A 19,892-nucleotide genomic window follows, 5' to 3' on the forward strand; every position below is an offset into this window, starting at 1 on the left:
TGTAACCATGTGGCGCGATACTATAAAAATATTGCATAAACATCTTTATACTTCAGGAGAAACTGCAATGGGCTTAATCTTCTATTTTGGATAAATGTAAATTTTGATGTATTTTACAGAGGGTTTCAACTTTGCAAGCCCCAGCAAAACTTCTCATCACATCATCTCAAACTTGCCTCATTAACAATCTACTCTGCCTCGCTGTCTTCCAATACTAGCCTGATTCTATCATTCATCAGCCCAGAACATTTTGCCACTACCAGGATATCCCGGAATAGACCTGCATCCCTCACACTACTCCCAATTTTAAAAGCTGTTGTGCACCCAGATGACCACTGTCAGATTGAAGCTGGTCTGCAAGGTGACTAACATTTGCCTGAGACATGGCAGGGAAATTGGCACCTGTTTTGTGGACAGAGAGCAGAGATTGCCACCCAGGTCAGTGTGGTCTCAGCTCTGTCAAGAAATGCCCAGTGTAGAAGGAGGTCATTTACCTTCTCCACTTTACCAAAGAGCCACTGCATGCACCTTTCACCAAGGCGCATATTTTATCACACTTACTACTGCATGTAATATTCTTCCTCACTCACGCTCCCGCACTTCAATAACCGACATCACCAATCCTGCATATGCCCTCTGTGCTGCCTACTCACTCACTCAGAACAATATGTTACTTTTTCCAATCTGCACCAGCATGAACAGCTGTGCCAACCACTTCCACCTTCTTCAATTTCCCCCGACACCCCTTTTTGGTCATTTCAAGAGAAACTGCACAATAGGCCAGAAAATTTCAAGACAGACTGCCCCATCTTCTGCTTCATGCCTGATAAGGAGAAGATCCTGACCATCCCGTGAGCAGGTCAAAGCGAGCTAGCTCAAAGGCAATGAGAAAACAGGCCTATTGCTGCAAGCAAAATGCCCTTACAGCAGCATTGCCAAGGAGGGCTCCAAGGTGCAGAAACATCATCTAAGTGGATCAGGGAGATCCCATGATGGATCGGAGAGGCTGGCAGGTATTTGGATGCTAATAGCCATGGATGAGGGATGCATCTGGCTGATGCCCTGCACCATGCCGTGAGGCATTTGTTGCCCGGTCTCCAAGATGGTGGCCGGGTGGTGCAAGTGTTGCTAGAGTTGCTAGGTACCAGCTCTGATTTTCACGTCAGGAATTGTTGATGTCTAGTTTCCTGGTTGTGGAATGGTAGGTTAGGAAACTGCATACTGATGAGGTAAGATTCAGTGTTTGTAGGTAGAATCCCCACAGTGTGGAAGTGGGCCAAATGGCTCAAAACGCACCTCATTTTTCCACCCTCTGTAATCCTGCATTTCCCATGGCAAACCCACCTAACCGGCACATCCCTGGACACTATGGACATTTAGCTTGGTCAATCCACCTAAGCTGCACATCTTTGTTCATGAAGATAGTAATGAGAATGTCATCTCAATGTCTGGGAAATGCAGTTGCTTCCAAATTTGAAAAAGGCCTTGTTGGACTTCCCATGCAATGTGCCTAGATTTCCCACCAAAGCCCACACAGTGCAAATCCCTACTCAATTCAGCCCAATGTGACTATCTGACAACTTCACAAATACACGAGTACAACATATTCATACCCTACTGACATCATTCTGGGATGAACAGTTTTCAATTTGACCTCCTAACCAAAATAGTATGCAAAATCTCCAAAACATGTGAACTCAGAAACAAAGTGCAGCCGTTCTCTCACAAAATTCTATGCAGCTCACCTCGTTATGCATGCACAATGTCACCATGATGTTGCTCTTGTGCTATTTTGTGCTCATTTGAAGTACTCACCACTGCTGGGGCTTGTTGGCAGGATATTTCTGCCTCAGTTTTGCATCAGACCACTGACAGTTAGAAATATTCCTTCACAGTTGTAATGTGTGAAGAATCCTCCCAAAGACAGCCAGCAGTCAAGTTGACACCCAGCCTTGCTAACAGAGACCTGAAGGTCCTTGTCTCATCATTCAAATGCTGAATGGAAAATTACACTTTTCCCCCCATGATATTGAGAATCTCATTTTTCCAATCTTGTTATATCTTCCATGATTGGTCATTATCCATGTCAATCAGGGGCTGGGAAAATTCCACCTCTTGTATCTATTAGTAAATCTTTGAAGTATTTTTAATGGTGAAACTTGTTTCAACCAAATTCTACTTAAACATGAAATTCCTATTAATGTTTCCGTCCATTTCTAACATTTGTTGGAAACTATCAGAGACAGCATTTCAAAATGAAAACTGATTGAAGAATTAATGAAGTAATTTTACGAGTGCTCCATTCCGGTTGCTTTATCAATTATTATTATCTAGTGAAATCCCAAAATGGTCTTTCGATTGGCATTACTAATAAACCTGTAGAATTTGATGACAAACTGCTGGACTTGACTTTAGCTGACTCGATGTGATGCACTGAGTTACCATAGATCAAAAACTTATAATTGAAAGCATTAGGAAAGAAAGGTTTGCTTGGATGCAGTAGCATTTTTTTTTTCAAACATGACAAGTTTAAAAACTAACACAAAATTCACATGGATCTTACGAAAACAACATAAATTAAATCATATTCAGTAGCTTCTCTACACTGGGAATATACAATGGAAAGATGTGAAGGATATGAAATATAAAGATGGGTTTTGGCACACTAGACAGAAATAGGTTTTGGTTTCATTAGAAAATGTGCACTTAATGAATAGATTGCTCACATGAGCATAAACTAGACAGGTCAATATTTCACACTTTCAGAGACAATACCACACTTTGTCTCGTCAATTTAAATCCATTACAATCAGCTACTAAAAACAATGTTTGTTCCATAAAAAAAAACTCAAGGAGGTGACTGCAAGTTCATCTAAAAGCCTGCTTTGGAAACTTGCCAGAAAGAGTCTTCATTGATAAAACCAGTTAGAGCAATTGTTTGTGTTAAACCACTCAGAAATGTGGAGAACATCAACAGAACATTCTAAGAATATCAAACCTGGAAATTCTGCTGCTGAGATGTGCACAAAATACATTAAAATTGTTATTGGACATGAACATATGAAATAGGAGCAGAAGTAGGCCATTCAACCTCTAGGATCTGCATCACCATCCAATAAGCTCATGGCTGGCATGATTTTGTTTCGAATTCTATATGTCAATCTTACCCCACTAACTTTTAATTTCCTGACTGAAGATCCATCCACCTCTGTCTTAAAAATGTTCCCTGACACCTGGCTTCACTGCATTCTGAGGCAGAGTCCCCAACCATCAGAGCAAAATAATTCTCGTCAATTTTGTCATCAGAGGGCGACACCAAATTTCAAAACATTGCCCTTGTTCTTGACTGCCCCACCAGCGGAAACATCCTTTCCACAACCACCTTGTCAAGAATATTCAGAATCTTATACATGTCAATTAATCACCCCTCACTCTTCTAATCTTCAGTTCAAACCAGCCCAGCCTGTCTTCATAACCCTTCTTCATAAGATAGCGAACTTACTGCAGCTATTAATGTGATAAGCTTCCTCTAAACTTCCTCCAACACACTTACACCCTTCCTTTAATAAGGTGACCAAAACTGCACATAGTATTTGAGATGCGGTCTCAATCATGTCCTGTAAAACTGAAGTGGAACATCTTTATTTTTATGTTCAGGTCCTTTTGCATTAAAAGATAGCTTTGTATTCGCCTTCTTGATTACGTGCTGGACCTGCATACTAACAGAATGAGATTCATGCAGTAGAATCCCTCTGCAAACTATGGAACTCGACATTCATGCTCCATTTAAGCAATACTCTTTTTCTTCCTGCCAAACTTTTGCTCACTCATTCAACCTTTCTCTATTCATCCATGACAACCTCATTTATTTTTGATAACATATTATTCACATCTCAGGGTATTGTCTGAGACTTTAGGTAGCATGCCTTTACTCCCCTAAATCATGGATGTAAATTGTAAGAATTTCAGGCCGTAAGCAAGGCTCCAATCATCATATTCTGCCAAATCTAGATAGAAATCCATTTACATATAGTGTGTTTTCCACTGGTCAGTCAATTTGCAATCTATGTTAACCTCCTACCCTTGACACCACAAATGTTTATTTCTGCAATAACCTTCTCAAGTGCCTTCTGGAAAGTCAACTACATTATGTCCACAGGCTTCCCTTTCTCCACAGCACATATGATTCATTCAAAAATCTCTAATACATTGGTTAAGTAAGATTTTGTTTTGACAAAACTATCTGAATCTAGAGAAGCAAATTTTATTTAAACTTGCAAAGCAGGGCATGTGCAACAATCACTACTTTTGATTGCATGAATATAAAAGTAACTCATCCAAAATGTCAAGTCCTTCAACGCAGTTAAATGATGAAAATGTCAGCGCCAGAGCAAATTACATTCATTACAATACAGAATGGGCTACCTCTTGGGTTCTGACATTCCTCAAATTTTAAAGTTGCTGTACTTAATATAGGAGTGCTTATTATACCATAGATGATAAACTAAGGGCCATTCACACCTAGTTCCCAGAATAATGGGGAATATGCCACCCTTCCACTTTGCATCAGATATTCCATTAATCTTAAAATGAACAACCAGTACCAGATCCTCTTCATCAAAAAGATAACTTACTTCCATTTCCAAATCCAATTTCAGATCATCTTTGTCACTTCTAGAGTCAACAATTCAAAATCTCACCTCATCAACTTATTATATACTCTCTGTAAGCTTTAGTCCATGCACACATTCTATCCTGAATCAAATTTGTTTCACATTTATTCCTGTCCTCACAGAATCATCCAAGCTCAATGCCTCTCTTTTGAAATTCTTCAGCTTAATGTTTGAATCCCTTTGATGTTATTGCTCCTGCTAGTTTTCACATAAGAATGGAACAGCTTGGACCCTCAAACCTGCTCAACATTCAATAAGATCACAACCGATCTGACTGTAGTCTTGCCAACACTATCCTGCGTAGTCTATATAGCCTAAAACTCTCTTATAGTGCAACAATGGGTCGAATACAGACATAAATATATTCAAGGAATCAGTTTCCATTGCTCCTGAGACAGAGAATTCCAAAGATTGATGATCTTCAGAGAAGAAATTCCTTTTCATTTCAGTCTTAAATAGAAGAGTGCTTATTTTTAAACTGTCTTCTAGATCCAGGTTTTCTCCACTGGTCAGTGCTTATTTTTAAACAGTCTTCTCCACGTGGGGAAATATCCTTTCAGCATACACGCTGCCAGCATGTACCCTGCCTAGTCTTGTCAGAACTTTGTGTTTCAATAACATCACTCATTATTATTCTAAACCTTTTTGAGGATAAACAGTACCAGATAAACCATTCGTTATAAGGTAAACTCTTCATCTCACGAACCAATCCAGTGAATCTTCTCTGAGCTGCCTCCCGTGCAATTTTGTATTCTCAAATGAGGAAACCAAATCTGCACACACTCCTCTAGATATGTTCCAATCTTACTAAGATTGGCAAGGTGGCTCAGTGGTTAGCACTGCTACTCACCTCGCCAGGGACTCAGGTTCGATTCCAGTCTCGGGAGACTGTCTACATGGAGTTTGCAAGTTCTCCTTGTATCTGTGTGGGTTTCCTCCGGGTGCTCTGGCTTCCCCCCACAATCTAAAGATGAGCAGCTTAGGTGAATTGGCCGTGCTAAATTGCCCATAGCGTTTAGGGATGTATAGATTAGAGAAAAATGTAGAGTTATAAGGTATGAGAATGGGTCTGGGTGAGTTACTCTTCACAGTGTCGGTGTGGACTTGTTGGGCTGAATGGCCTGCTTCCACACTGTAGGGATTCTAATTAAAAATTCTGATTAAATTATCATCCTCTCCTCTGTCTCCTGTATGTTCTTTTTTCCCAGATGCTATTCCCTGAAATTCTATCCCAAAATTTGCCTCTGAACCACTTTTCTCCCTGACTCCCCTGAATTTTCATCCTTTTGTTTTAGACTTTGGATGCCCCTTGTTACTTTCCTTCTTTTGCTTGGTACCTTCTCCCCCGCCAACCTTCCAGATATTCCTTTCTAAATGTTGTTACACAAATGTGAGTGGGATGCAGTTTCCATACAGTGTAGGAATTAAAACTACCAGGGATTATGAGTGCACTGGAGTTTGTCACGACACATGTTTGTATTTCACCCAGACCTCTCTTCCTCATTTATAATTTGAAGTTTATAATTTCCAGGATAAGTGCACTAACTGCAGTTTCTAGAACAAAACTTAGGGCTGCAACATTAGATCACAGGACTGTTCTCTAATTTTTTTGTCATTAAATTCTAAATTGTACTTAAGTCATTACTTCATGCAAAATTCTTACCTTGTGTGGCTATATAATGACTTGGTCTGTGATACCCCTACAAAGGAAAAACGTATCATAAATTTACATCAGCGAGAAAGAGGATTGATCTGATCTCTACCAGTCCTATTTTTAAAAAAATGTACAATGTCAAAATCTGCCATTGACAATGATTTAATGAATTAACAGTAACTTCACTACCATGCCTAAAAGCACCAAAATGTTAAAGGTCAGTATGTTGAAGTGAATTTCAGCATGTTATAAAGACTGGAGCCAATTTAGGAATCAGAATTTAAGCATTTGCTGGAACTGATCACAAACAGATTTGTATTGAAAGAATTATTTTGATTTGAAACAGCAGGAGAAAACTGAACTGCAATGATAGTGTTGCAAAATAATCGTCAGGTTTACACTTGTATCTTTTTTGCTCAACTTAATATAATAGCACAGGTTAACAGCAGTTCAGTGACCTTATACAGTATGGTACTTGTGAACATTTTTCTCGTAACACACATATATGTATGGCTTATTATACACAACAGAAATGACTGATTAAACACAACAATGGTATGTTTATATTGAAACAGCATGTTTGTCATCATGTATAATGTGATTTATCAGAATTTAATCCCCTCATTAAAAAGGTGATTAAAATGCACAAATAAATCAAGTGAAGGAAGAAAATACTGTAATTAACTTAAAATGAATCAAAGCACAAGAGATGTTTGCAAATAATAAAACTACAATAATCTTCAAAAGGTGCACCTTCAGGATTGCCATGAAGTAGTTTGATTTTACAGCAAACGGAGTGCTGTAATATTAATTTAGAGTCAGGCAGGAGTAGCATTGAGTGTTTGCTGGCAGGGTAAGACTTAACCACATTTTAAAAGTTCTCTTGGATCCTGGAAACATTTTTTCAAATATATCCGACTTCAGCACAAATAATTATGAGCAGACAAGCTCTTGTCTACATTTCTTAAGTATTTTGTTTGATTTGAACTCTATTGTATTCTGGTTAGGGATCTTAAAGCAGTCATCTCTGGCTGAAATCTATGCCACAGTCATGAATCTCAGAACAGTTGCTGTTAATTTTTGTTTGATACAAGGAATGGAAGTAATAGAAGAGCAAAAGAATATACTAAGAAAAAACTTTTCTGAAATTGCCCAAACATGAAATTTAAATGTAAGTTGAATGTGGGATCTGTTTTAGGCATTAACAGCTGTAGATTCTTTTTGAACAATGGCATTCTTATTTTTAGAAGGGATAACCTGGTCATGGTATCTTGCTTATTTTGGTATTTCAAATTCATTTCTATTTAGATTACTGCAGAGAATATCATGGTGACTCAAATTATTAACAACATCTGTGCTAAAAACAATCTACAGAGTAAGTATTTCATTGACAAGTTGTACGTGTAAGCATAAATCACACCCACATAGGGAAACGTTGGAAGTTTCATGGAAATTTATTAAAATGTTTTGGTAATTATTAAATTATGGGATACAGAAACAAAAAGGAGCCACATTGAAAGTCAACAAAATAATGTTCACAGAAAACAAAAGGTCTTTCTTTACAAGCAGCGAGGAGGTATTAGACAATGCAATTAAAATTGTACTTCGATTACATTTTTTTTCTTATAAATGGACTTAAGTTTGGAATTCTGTTGTTACTAAAAAATCTTAGTGCAAGTTTTTTAAGTGACAAAATGCAGTGTTAATTTAGATTAGCAGGTTATCCATATTTATGATCAGTGGCCAGTGGGAAAACTGTGGCACTGAAATGAGTTAACAGTATTAATTCTGTTTTAACCAGTTGTCCAGATAACAATTATGATTTCAAGATTAATATGTACATTAATGTACAAGGGAGGTGAAGAAATGTTCAGGAATACATTGAAATATTTTGTATTGACGTTGTTTTTGTTTTTACACCCCTCTGTATTCTTAGACCTTAAGATGGCACGGTACTGTTTCTTTTTTTAAAAAAAAAAGGCAGAATGCTTTACTCAGTAGCCTATTTCTTAGAAGTTTGTGTGTTTGGTCTTCAGGGCAATAATAAGTGTAGGTGTTTGAGAACTTGAGGTAGACGGAGAATCTGGGCATTTCAAGCCAATCATACACAAATTTACATTTACACAATGACCATGAAAGAAAACAACAGTTTCTAATATGTTCTACTTGTCAAATTAAGAAATTTGGTAAATTTTGAAATATCACAGATCCTAAAATTTTAGCCACCTTATACAGTTTTAGAAACATACAGCTAGTAACTTCACCTCAAACATGAGCACTAAACAAAGTTCTAAAGAGATCAGATAACCATAAAATATATATAATGATGACTAACTTACATGCAGGAGTTCACCTGTTTGTTCTCTTCACAATGTATGCTTTTAGGCAGCGTTTCTTTAGTGTCTTGCAGTTTAAACAACTTTCAACTTTAGCTCTTAGAATTTTAATAATCAAATAAAGCTGGTGCTTAAAGTGCAGCCACTAGTGAACAGTTATTTTGTTTATTTCTATGCAATGCACTTCAAAGCCGATTTTCCCCCATCATAAGCTAACTCACAATATAGACCAAATTGGTTTAAATCAGTAAGATTATTGTGTATTTTACATGATGGTTTCTTCAAAATAGCAGACAATAATGTCATGGATAAATGCTATTACTACTCGAAATTACAGAAGATGTTTTGAAAATCAGAACATATTTTATGAAGAGAATCAAATGGGTTTGCTCAGCTATGTACTGCTTGCTTTAGTAGCATGTTGATATATTAAATGAATTGGTATTAAAATGAAGACAATCTAGCTTTTTCAGTGTGATACTTACATCCCTGTACAGCCATATCTACAGCCCAAACCAAAGCCAGATGTGAAAGAAAAGCACAACAGTGTCAGTGAGTGCCAACAAATTTAATATACAAGGTGCAAATTTTAACAGCAGCAATCTTTAGACAGAACACAGGGAAAAAAAATCAAATGTCAATGTATTGTAGAGCTGGGAAATATTACTTACGTCAATATAATTTGCATTAATGTAATCTGATGTTGAATCATCCTCCAGGGGCTGCAAAATGACTCTGGAGTGGTCATCTATGGGAAACAGAATAAACACACAATTTATTGTCATTTCAGTTATTAATACACAACACAAAATCATAAATTAATTTATTCAAAAACTGACAATATGTGAAAGTGATCTTGGTGAGGACAGCAAATTTTTGAAATGCAGCTGGGTGCGCTAATTTTATTTCCAGGAACATGACAAAATGTAAAAACTGAACAGTATCTTCACAAAAAAAATTTCATAACAAGGATTGTTTCAACTAATAATTTTCCTTCCCTGCATGGATGCAACAATACAGGACTCCTTGAAACTCTTGATTTTCAATATTATACATGCTACAAGTGCGCTACAAACTGCTGAACATCAGGAACTAGAGAAGATTGCACTGAAAATCTTGCTCCTTGTAGAATCGTATTATATGCTACAGTTCTGATTGATTATTCGGGAAAACTAGAACGAGCAGTTCAAAAAGTAATTACAATGTTATATTAGTATTAATGCTAACATATAACTAAATTATGCAGTAAAAAAAACTTTGCTCATTTGGCTCATTGGTCACCTCTGCCAGATATTCATACATTCAACCATCACCCAAACAACTTCAAAAAGAAATTGGCAAGGGGGAAAAATTTTAAATCTCTGACACACAGCAAATTTTATATCCTTGTTTAAGTACAGAAAGAATAAGATATCATGTTCCAGATTCAAAGGGAACTCAGGACAGTGGTAAGGCTCCAAATCAGAATCCCTAATCTGCTCCTCTCTCTAGGAGTTTTAAACTGGGAGCGTGAGATCACAAACTCTTCTCAAAATTTTTCAGTCTTTTCACAGCGTGAGTTAATCTCTAGCACTCATAACAGAATTAATGAACAATTAACTACTGGTAAAATCAGAGGCAGTTAGCATGGCTTTATAATGGACAGCTCTATTTATACTGACCAATTATTTTTTAAGAGACGAACACATGTTCCAGTGAACGGTGGACATCATAGACATAAATTTTCATGCATTGCTTGATAAGATGCTTCATAAAAAGACATTGCAAAAATCAAGGCACTTGATAATAAAATAAGGATAGTAAAATAAATAGAACATAGCTCGAAAAAAAACAAGCTTGACTTTGAAACATTCAAAAGATTGTTAAATGTTAGACATGTTGCCCTTCTATAGAATAACCTGAAGGAATTTAGATTAAAAGTTACACTTATGAATAAGACTGCAATAAAACAAAATGTTGGTCATAGCTGCTTATAGAACAACTCACAAGCTATAATATTTCCATAGCGATTTTTAGTTCTGTTCTGGTCCTTCTTGGCAATGTCCCAGGAAGCAGACTGCCCCTCAAAGAAACTCTGCAAAACAACAGGCATTTTTTGTTGAGCAATTATTTTTGTTTTTATTAAAGTCAACTGATCAAAATTTCATAAGTCCATCTTCTTAATGTCTTATTGACTAAAGTTCACTGTAATAGCTTCGTTATTTTAATCTGAAAGTTTACACAAAATGAGCAAAGACAATTTGTTATATTTACACCCATCTACAAATATTTTGAATGAAAATAACATGGGGTACCCTTTTTTGAATTAAAAAAAAATCTGGAAGTTCAGATCATCTTTTGTAACCTTCAGGGCTATGGATCAAGTAGTAGAAAGGAGCATGAGGCTGGATCACTCTCTTTCTGGATGCACAGATATAATGTGCTGAGTAGCCTTCTTTAATCCAAAGATTAAATGTCTCTAAATGCTCAACATTTAAAGATCATACATTTTATGAAATATTACCAGACAATTTAAGAAAATAAATTATTTAAAAGTCATAATTCAATTTTTTTTTCTGTGAAACTCAACTGCCACAAATATAATGCACTGTATGGCCTCATCTCTATTTTTCTAGCTCACAATAAAATGCATACATGAAGCTGCACACAAACAAATTTCTACAGGAAACGTTGCCAGTAAAACCACAACTACTGGGTTAATGGTTAGAACTATCTGCATTGTTTTCAGTAACATAACCTTGAAGTTTGACTTGTTAAGATGACAAAAAGCTAACAATTAAGCAATACTTTCATAAAAAGAACATTAAAAGCAACAGAGCAGAATTTATACTGATGCCTGGTGTTATAGCTAACGAATACATTGCTTTTCTAGGAAAAAATAAATGTCAATTGCGATATTTAAATCTACTCTCAGCATACTTCATTTCACTTCTCATGAATCCTAAACATCCTGATGCAAAAGAGCATAATTACACAATATGTTTGCTATTTTGTTGTTGAATGAGTCATAAACCTAACACATTGTCTGAAGGAATAAGACAATAAGATATAAATGCAATCAGGCCACTCGGCCAATCACGTCTATCTTCCATTTGATTATGGTTGATATGATTCTCAACCCAATTTTCCTGCCTTCTCCCCATAACCCTTGATCCCCATACAAATCAACAAGTTATTTACCTCTGTCTCACATTACACAGTGACCTGGCCTTCACAGCCTTCTGAAGCAATTAGTTTCACAGATTAAATATCCTCTGGAGGAAGAAACTCATCGCAGTTCGAAAGGTTCATACCTCCAATCCCAGAGTATGCACTCGGGTCCTAGTCTCTCCTACAAGTGGAAACATTTTCTTCATGTCCACTCTATCCAGGCCTCTCAATATACTGTAAGCTTAAATGAGATCAACTCCCATCCTTCAAAACTCCAGTGAGTACAAACCCAGAATCCTCAAGTCCAACTCATAACCAGCCATTCAGTCCTGGGATCATTTTGTAAACCTCCCCTGAACACCCCCCGCCCAACACGAACACATTCTTCCTTAGATAGTGTCCAAAATTGCTCACAATGTTCCAAATGTGGTCTGACCAGTATCTCATTCACCCTCAGCACTCTCTGCTCTTATATTCTAACCCTTTTGAAGTGAATGCTAACATTGCATTTGCCTTCCAAACTGCCAAATGAACTGCATGTTGCCTGAAGAGAATTCTGAACCAGGAGTGCTAAGTCCCTTTGTGTGTGAGAATTCAGAAATCTTTCTGCATTTAGAAAATATTTTCTATTCTTCCTACCACAGTGTATAACCACACACTTACCCACATTGTATTCCATCTGCCACTTATTTACACACTTTCCTAGCCTTTCCAAGTCCTTCTGTAGCCTCCCCACTTCCTCATCACTACCTGTCCCTCCACTTATTTTTGTACCACCTGCAAACCGAGCAACAATGCCCTCAGTTACTTCACCCAGATTGTTAATGTATAATGGGAATACCTGTGGTCGCAATCCTGACCCCTGTGAAAATTCACTAGTCACCAGATGCCATCTTGAAATAGACCCGTTGTCCCCACTCTCTACCTTCTGCCAGTCAGCCAAACCTCTAACCATGCCAGCACCTTGCCCTAACATCATGGGTATGTATCTTATTTAGCAGTCTCTTGTGTGGCACTTTTTCAAAGGCCTTTGAAAAATCCAAATAAATCATCTCTGCTGCCTCTTTTGTCGCACTTGCCGATTACCTCCTCCAGGAATTAACTAATTTGTCAGATAGGACCTCCTCTTGATGAAACTGTGCTGACTCAACCTTGCTATACCATACGCATCCAAGTACTCCTCCATCTATTCCTTAGTAAAGGAGTCTAAAATCTTAGCAGTGATGGAGATCACATTAACCAGCCTATAATTTCCTGTCTTCTGCCTCCCAACATAAAAACAATCTATTCCTTCAGGTGTATTCATTCAAAGTCAAATTGATTTGGCTTCATGCATTGCTGTTGTTGCAAGCTGTGAAAGTAGGAGTATACTTCAGAAGGAAATCAGGAGGGAAAAACGGGGATATGAGAATTAAGTAGTATCCAAAGGGTTTTTACAAATATATTAAGGACAAAAGGGTAACTAGGGAGAGAATAGGGCCCCTCAAAGATCAGCAAGGCGGCCTTTGTGTAGAACCACAGAAAATGGGGGAGATGCTAAAGGGATATTTTGCATCAGTTTACTGTGGAAAAGGATATGGAAGATACAGACTGTAGGGAAAAAGATGGTGGTATCTTGCAAAATGTCTATATTACTGAGGAGGAAGTGCTGGATGTCTTGAAACGGTTAAAGGTAGGTAAGTGCTGAAAATGTGTTGCTGGTTAGAGCACAGCAGGTCAGGCAGCATCCAAGGAACAGGAAATTCGACGTTTCGGGCAAAAGCCCTTCATCAGGATTCCTGTTCCTTGGATGCTGCCTGACCTGCTGTGCTCTAACCAGCAACACATTTTCAGCTCTGATCTCCAGCATCTGCAGACCTCACTTTTTATTCAAAGGTAGGTAAGTCCCCTGGACCTGATCAGGTGCATCTGAAAACTCTGGGAAGCTAGAGAAGTGATTGTTGGGCCTCTTGCTGAGATATTTGTATCATTGATAGTCACAGGTGAGGTGCCATAAGACTGGAGGTTGGCAAACATGGTGCCACTTATTAAATAGGGCGGTAAAGACAAGCTAGGGAACTATAGACCGGTGAGCCTGACCTTGGTGGTGGGTAAGTTGTTGGAGGGAATCCTGAGGGACAGGATGTACATGTATTTGGAGAGGTAAGGACTGATTCGGGATAGTCAACACGGCTTTGTACGTGGGAAATCATGTCTCACAAACTTGATGGAGTTTATTTGAAGAAGTAACAAGGAAGATTGATGAGGGCAGAACAGTAGATGTGATCCATATGGTTCCCCATGGGAGACTGATTAGCAAGGTTAGATCTCATGGAATACAGGGAGAACTAGCCATTTGAATACAGAACTGGCTCAAAGGTAGGAGACAGATAGTAGTGGTGGAGGGTTGTTTTTCAGACTGGAGGCCTGTGACCAGTGGAGTGCCACAAGGATTGGTGCTGGGCCCTCTACTTTTTGTCATTTACATAATTGATTTGGATGCGAGCATAAGAGTTACAGCTAGTAAGTTTGCTGGTGACACCAAAATTGGAGGTGTAGCGGACGGCGAAGAGGGTTACCTCAGATTACGACAGGATCTGGACCAGATGGGCCAATGGGCTGAGAAGTGGCAGATGGAGTTTAATTCAGATAAAATCGAGGTGCTGTATTTTGGAAAAGCAAATCTGAGCAGGACTTATCCATTTAATGGTAAGGTCCTAGGGAGCGTTGCTGAACAAAGAGACCTTGGAGTGCAGGTTCATAACTCCTTGAAAGTGGAGTTGCAGGTAGATAGGATAGTGAAGAAGGCGTTTGGTATGCTTTGCTTTATTGGTCAGAGTAGTGAGTACAGGAGTTGGGAGGTCATGTCGCGGCTGTACAGGCCACTGATGGAATATTGCGAGCAATTCTGGTCTTCTTCCTATCAGAAAGATGTTGTGAAACTTGAAAGGGTTCAGAAAAGTTTACAAGGATGCTGCCAGGGTTGGGAGGACCTGAGCTACAGGAGAGGCTGAACAGGCAGGGGCTGTTTTCCCTGGAGCGGCAGGGGCTGTTTTCCCTGGAGCATCAGAGTTTGAGGGGTGACCTTTTCAAGGTCCACAAAATTATGAGAGGCACAGATAGGATAAATAGGCAAAGTCTTTTCCCTGAGGCCTGGGAATCCAGAACTAGAGGGCATAGGTTTAGGGTGAGAGGGGAAAGATATAAAAGAGACCTAAGGGGCAACTTTTTCACGCAGAGGGTGGTACGTGTATGGAAAAAGAGCTGCCAGAGGATGTGGTGGAAGCTGGTATAATTGCAACATTTAAGAGGCATTTGGATGGGTATATGAATAGGAAGGGTTTGGAGGCATATGGGCCGGGTGCTGGCAGGTGGGACTAGATTGGGTTGGGATATCTGGTCGGCATGGATGGGTTGGACCGAAGGGTCTGTTTCCATGCTATACAACTCTATGACTCTATAAATGCGGGGACTGCACGGAGGATGAACAAACTGACCATATCATCTTGGTACAGGGAGTCATTTAAGTGGAAGAAGAAAGCAGGGATGTAGCTGTGGCAGAGGACTGTAGCGTTAGAGGGACAAACACTGTTCTCTGTGGCCATGAGTGGGAGTCCTGAAGGTGTGGGCTAAGGGTATCTCAAGCCTGGAGAAAAACTTGGAGAGAGAGGGAGGGGTCCAATCATTCACATTGGGACCAATTGGTAGGACTCAAAAGGAAATTTTGCTGAAAGACTTTGAATGGTTAGGAGCTAAATTAGACAGCAGAATCTCCAAAATAATATCTCCTTACTACTTGAGCTGTGGACAACCCATCATGGAGTGAATAAAGTCAAGGAGTTAAATGCACGGCTCGAAGATTGGTGAGAGTGGAGACGGTTTCATTTTATGGGGCGAGAAGGCACCTATTCTGGTGGGATGGGCTTCCCTTAAATGGTGCTGGCCCAGTATCTTAGCAAATCAAATAACCAAGGCTGTAGAGACAGCTTGAAACAAATTAGGGGTGGGGGAGGTTTTGAGAGAAGTGAAAGATAGGCTTACAAAGCCAGAGATATGGCAGCATTACAGGGTGGCTATTTGGATAACGATATCCAGAGTGGGACAGAAAGAGACAGAGTATGCATAAGGAAAAAATATCCTGATACTTCAATACATGAATGTACATTGAATTTGGTACAAAATAGATGAATAAATGACACAAATACAAATGAACAGGTATGATATTATGGTCATCACTGAGGCATGGTTGAAAGGAGATCAAAACGATGAACTAAATATTCAGGAGGATGTGAATTTTTGAAAGGATAGGCAGGAACAAAGGATGGTGGGGTAGCATTGTCGATATGGAATGGAATAGGTACAATATTAAGAAATGACCTTGAATTGGAAGACATAGAATCCACATGGATGAAGATAAGAATTTAAAAAATAGTAGTATGTAGGTACCCTAAAACTAGCTACACTGTGGTACAGAGGATAGATAAGAAGATAGTGAGGACATTTAACAAAGACAGTTTATCTATCATAGGTGACTTTAAACTTCATGTAGATTGGGATAGTCAGATTATTTCAGATAGCTTCCCAAAACAATATACTATGTGGAACAAAATGAAGGAAGGAAACAAATACAATAACTATGACAAAAGAACTAGGAAAACAAATGAGGCAAAAGATAGCTAAGACCCCTGGATTGATGGAATACATCAGAGGATGTTAAGAGGAAGTAACTACATAGACGATGGATACATTTGATATGAATCATCGAGGAACCTTCAGATTCTGGTGTAGTCCCAAATGATAGCACAACTCAATTCTTAGCAGGACTTATACACTTCATGGTAGGTTCCTAGCGAGTGTTGCTGAACAAAGAGACCTTGGAGTGCAGGTTCATAGCTCCTTGAAAGTAGAGTCACAGGTAGATAGCATAGCGAAGGCGGCATTTGGAATGCTTTTTTTTTTATTGGCTAGTGTATTGAGTATAAGAGTTGTGAAGTCATGTTGCGGCTGTATAGGAGGTTGGTTAGGCCACTTTTGGAATATCGTATGCAATTCTGGTCTCCTTTCTAGTGGAATGTTGTCAGAGTTGGAGGACTTGAGCCAAAGAAACAGGCTGAACAGACTAGGGCTGTTTTCCCTGGAATGTCAAAGGCTGAGGGGTAACCTTATAGAATTTTATAAAATCATAAAGGGTATAGATATGGTAAATAGACAAGGTCTTTTCCATGGGGTGGGAGTGTCCAGAATTAGAGGGCAAAGGTTTAGGGTGAGAAGGGAAACATGTAACAGGAGCAACTTTTTCACATAGCGGGTGGTACGTGTATGGAATGAACTGTCAGAGGAAGTGGAGGAGGCTGGTACAATTGCAACATTTAAAAAGCATCTGGATGGATTTATGAATATGAAGGGTTTGGAGGGATATGGGACGGTTGCTGGCAGGTGGGACTAGATTGGGTTGGGATATCTGGTCGGCATGGACAGGTTGGACCAAAGTGTCTGTTTCTATGCTGTACATCTCTGTAATTCTATAACTCCTGATGTAACATCTTTATTTTAAAAAAGGGAGGGGATCAAAAAACAGGTAGGTATTGGTAACAGTTAGCTTCACATCTGTTGTTAGGAAAATGTTACAGTCTATTATAAAGGATATATTAGGGAACAAATGTAATAGAGTTGGGGGGAATAACAGTATATGTAAAATAATTAGAGACATTTGACAAGACACCACAGATTAGGCTACTCAATAAGATAAGAGTCTTTGATATTGGTGGTAGTATATTAGCATGGATCAAGGTTTACCTAACTAATAGAAGGCAGAGAGTTGGCAGAAGGGGATATTTTCAGGAATGTAGCCTCTAACTAGTGGATAGCCACTGGGATCAAAGTTGGGCCATAATTATTTACTATGTATATTCATGATCTGTATGAGGAAGGTGAATGTATTGTAGCCAAGTTCGTGGATGACACAAAAATACATGAGAAGGCTTGTTAGGATAACAGAGTCTGCAGAGGGATATGGACACATTAACTGAACAGGTAAAAATTTGGCAGATAGAATATAAAGTGTTCAAAACAGTATTTGGTCAATAGTGCTTGTATTTTGCGACAGTAAACATTTTAGGAGAGTGAATTTTGTTCTATTATTCTTTCAACTATGAGGAGAAAGTTCAAATTTCCTTCCACTTCTTTCGATCCATCCTGCACTCAAATTCATGTTGAAATGGAGCAGTCAAATATGTTCCTTTTCCTTGCCATGACAGTTGATAAATCTCTACTGTCTACCAGAAACGTAACTTCACTGGTGAATGTACATGTGGGGATTGCTACACTTCAACATGCTACTGGACTGTCCTTATTGGCAACCTCATAAACAGGGCCTGCTCCATTTAATTCATTATGTAACATTGATGCTGAACCAGGATACACCAAAGCCATCCTGAGAGAAAAAGATATCCTGATTAGAACATTGCTCAGTGCAAATGGTGCAAACTCATGAACAGGCTGAAGGCCATCACTTTCAGTATTGCAATTTACCCAATCTATCTCAATTTCCCTGGAAGGGTATAACATCTCAAAAGTGCGAGCAATAGGGAAGCTAACTGTTGTATGCTGCTGCTATGCAGTAGGAACTTGGTATGGAATGTTGGATAAGGTTGAAGATAACAGGAACTGATAAAAGGCATGATCATGGGCTATTATGTAAATTGAAGTACACTGAGTCAGTCAGGTCTCTTCAGAGTTAAAACTGCAGGAAATCAGTAACTGCTGTCTCGAAGAGAAAGTGAGGACTGCAGATGCTGGAGATCAGAGCTGAAAATGTGTTGCTGGAAAAGCACAGCAGGTCAGGCAGCATCCAAGGAGCAGAAGAATCGACGTTTCGGGCATGACAGCTCATGCCTGAAACATCGATTCTCCTGCTCCTTGGATGCTGTCTGACCTGCTGCGCTTTTCCAGCAAAACATTTTCAACTGCTGTCTCTACCAAATAAGGCATGCATTTGGACAAAACATTTAGGATTGCTCACATGCATGGATAAGTTCAAAGAAGGCATATACTTGGTACAGAGACTTGTGTATGAAAAGCCTGAAGAAATCTCTTTGTTCAGCAGCACTTTGAAGATTCACATTCTAAGAAGGTACCCTATGTCAGGAGGTGTGGTGAAAACATCAAGCAGAGTTTCAGTCTGGCCAGCTACCAACTCTCCCAGGTAATAATGTTTGTGTTTAGGTACAGAAACCAGGGTAGTGAAAGATAGTGATTGAGGTATCCCGAGTAGTTAAAAGTGTGTGTTATTTGTTTAAGTACTTAATAAACTAATCAAGTTTTGTAGAGCTCTAAGTGTCTGTGCTGTATCTTCGTCCACGCATATATTGTTGTGTCTCAGAGACTTGCAACAGGAATCTGCATATATTACCACACAGGGCTGTATGTGGCAAACAAAAAAAATAATGTACACACATTGAGCTTGTTTCAACTCAACAAAGCAGGGGACCATCAATCTCTGGTTCATTCTTACAGCCATGTCTTGCTCAATCAGAGTCAATCTGTCTGGCTTAAATTTAAACATAACAGTTAAATATCAGTAATTATCTGACTGGTGCAATCCCTACAGCACCACCTCCATCAGGCAAGTCTATTTGTCAAACAAGCAGCACTCTCTTCTCATGCTGTATAAAATCTGTTTCCTTTCTACATCAGTACTCTTGTGAATGCAATATGAAGCGCTGACAAAATATTTTTCAGCAGGACTCCATACCTATTCATTTACTTATTTGAGTAACTGGAAAATATTTCTCATCACGATACCCTTCAGTTTTCAACTAAGGCAGGAGGTCCAGTAGATATAGAAGCAATGCTAATTTGGACAACAGTGCACCTTTTGCACACTTTGCCTGAACTTAATTTCCATCGACTTTAAGAAAATATTTTACATGCAATGTGTGGTTGGGATTTGGAAAGCACTGCTTGAGAATGCGGTGAAGGCAGAGTCAACTGAATCATTGCATTATTATCCAAAAATGGAGACTAAGCAGGGCTCCAGCAAGAAGTCCATAAGTGGCAGTAGGGAAACTGCTGCTTTGGAGAGCACAGGCACAGCGAGTC

The 19,892-nt window shown here is 38.8% G+C and overlaps 1 protein-coding gene across 2 annotated transcripts in view; it reads right to left on the reverse strand.

Annotated features, from left to right (window-relative positions):
- Positions 1 to 19,892, reverse strand: part of ptprk (protein tyrosine phosphatase receptor type K) — a 610,797-nt gene that overhangs the window by 56,019 nt on the left and 534,886 nt on the right. For both annotated transcript variants that reach the window (XM_060851099.1, XM_060851091.1), the window contains 3 exons: positions 10,650 to 10,737; positions 9,335 to 9,411; positions 6,337 to 6,373 (listed from right to left, as the gene is read on the reverse strand). In XM_060851099.1, coding sequence (XP_060707082.1) covers positions 6,337 to 6,373; positions 9,335 to 9,411; positions 10,650 to 10,737 — 202 coding nt within the window. The remainder of the gene's footprint in view (positions 1 to 6,336; positions 6,374 to 9,334; positions 9,412 to 10,649; positions 10,738 to 19,892) is intronic.

The sequence above is a fragment of the Hemiscyllium ocellatum genome, chromosome 3 (assembly GCF_020745735.1).
Source record: "Hemiscyllium ocellatum isolate sHemOce1 chromosome 3, sHemOce1.pat.X.cur, whole genome shotgun sequence".
NCBI classification, from domain to species: domain Eukaryota; kingdom Metazoa; phylum Chordata; class Chondrichthyes; order Orectolobiformes; family Hemiscylliidae; genus Hemiscyllium; species Hemiscyllium ocellatum.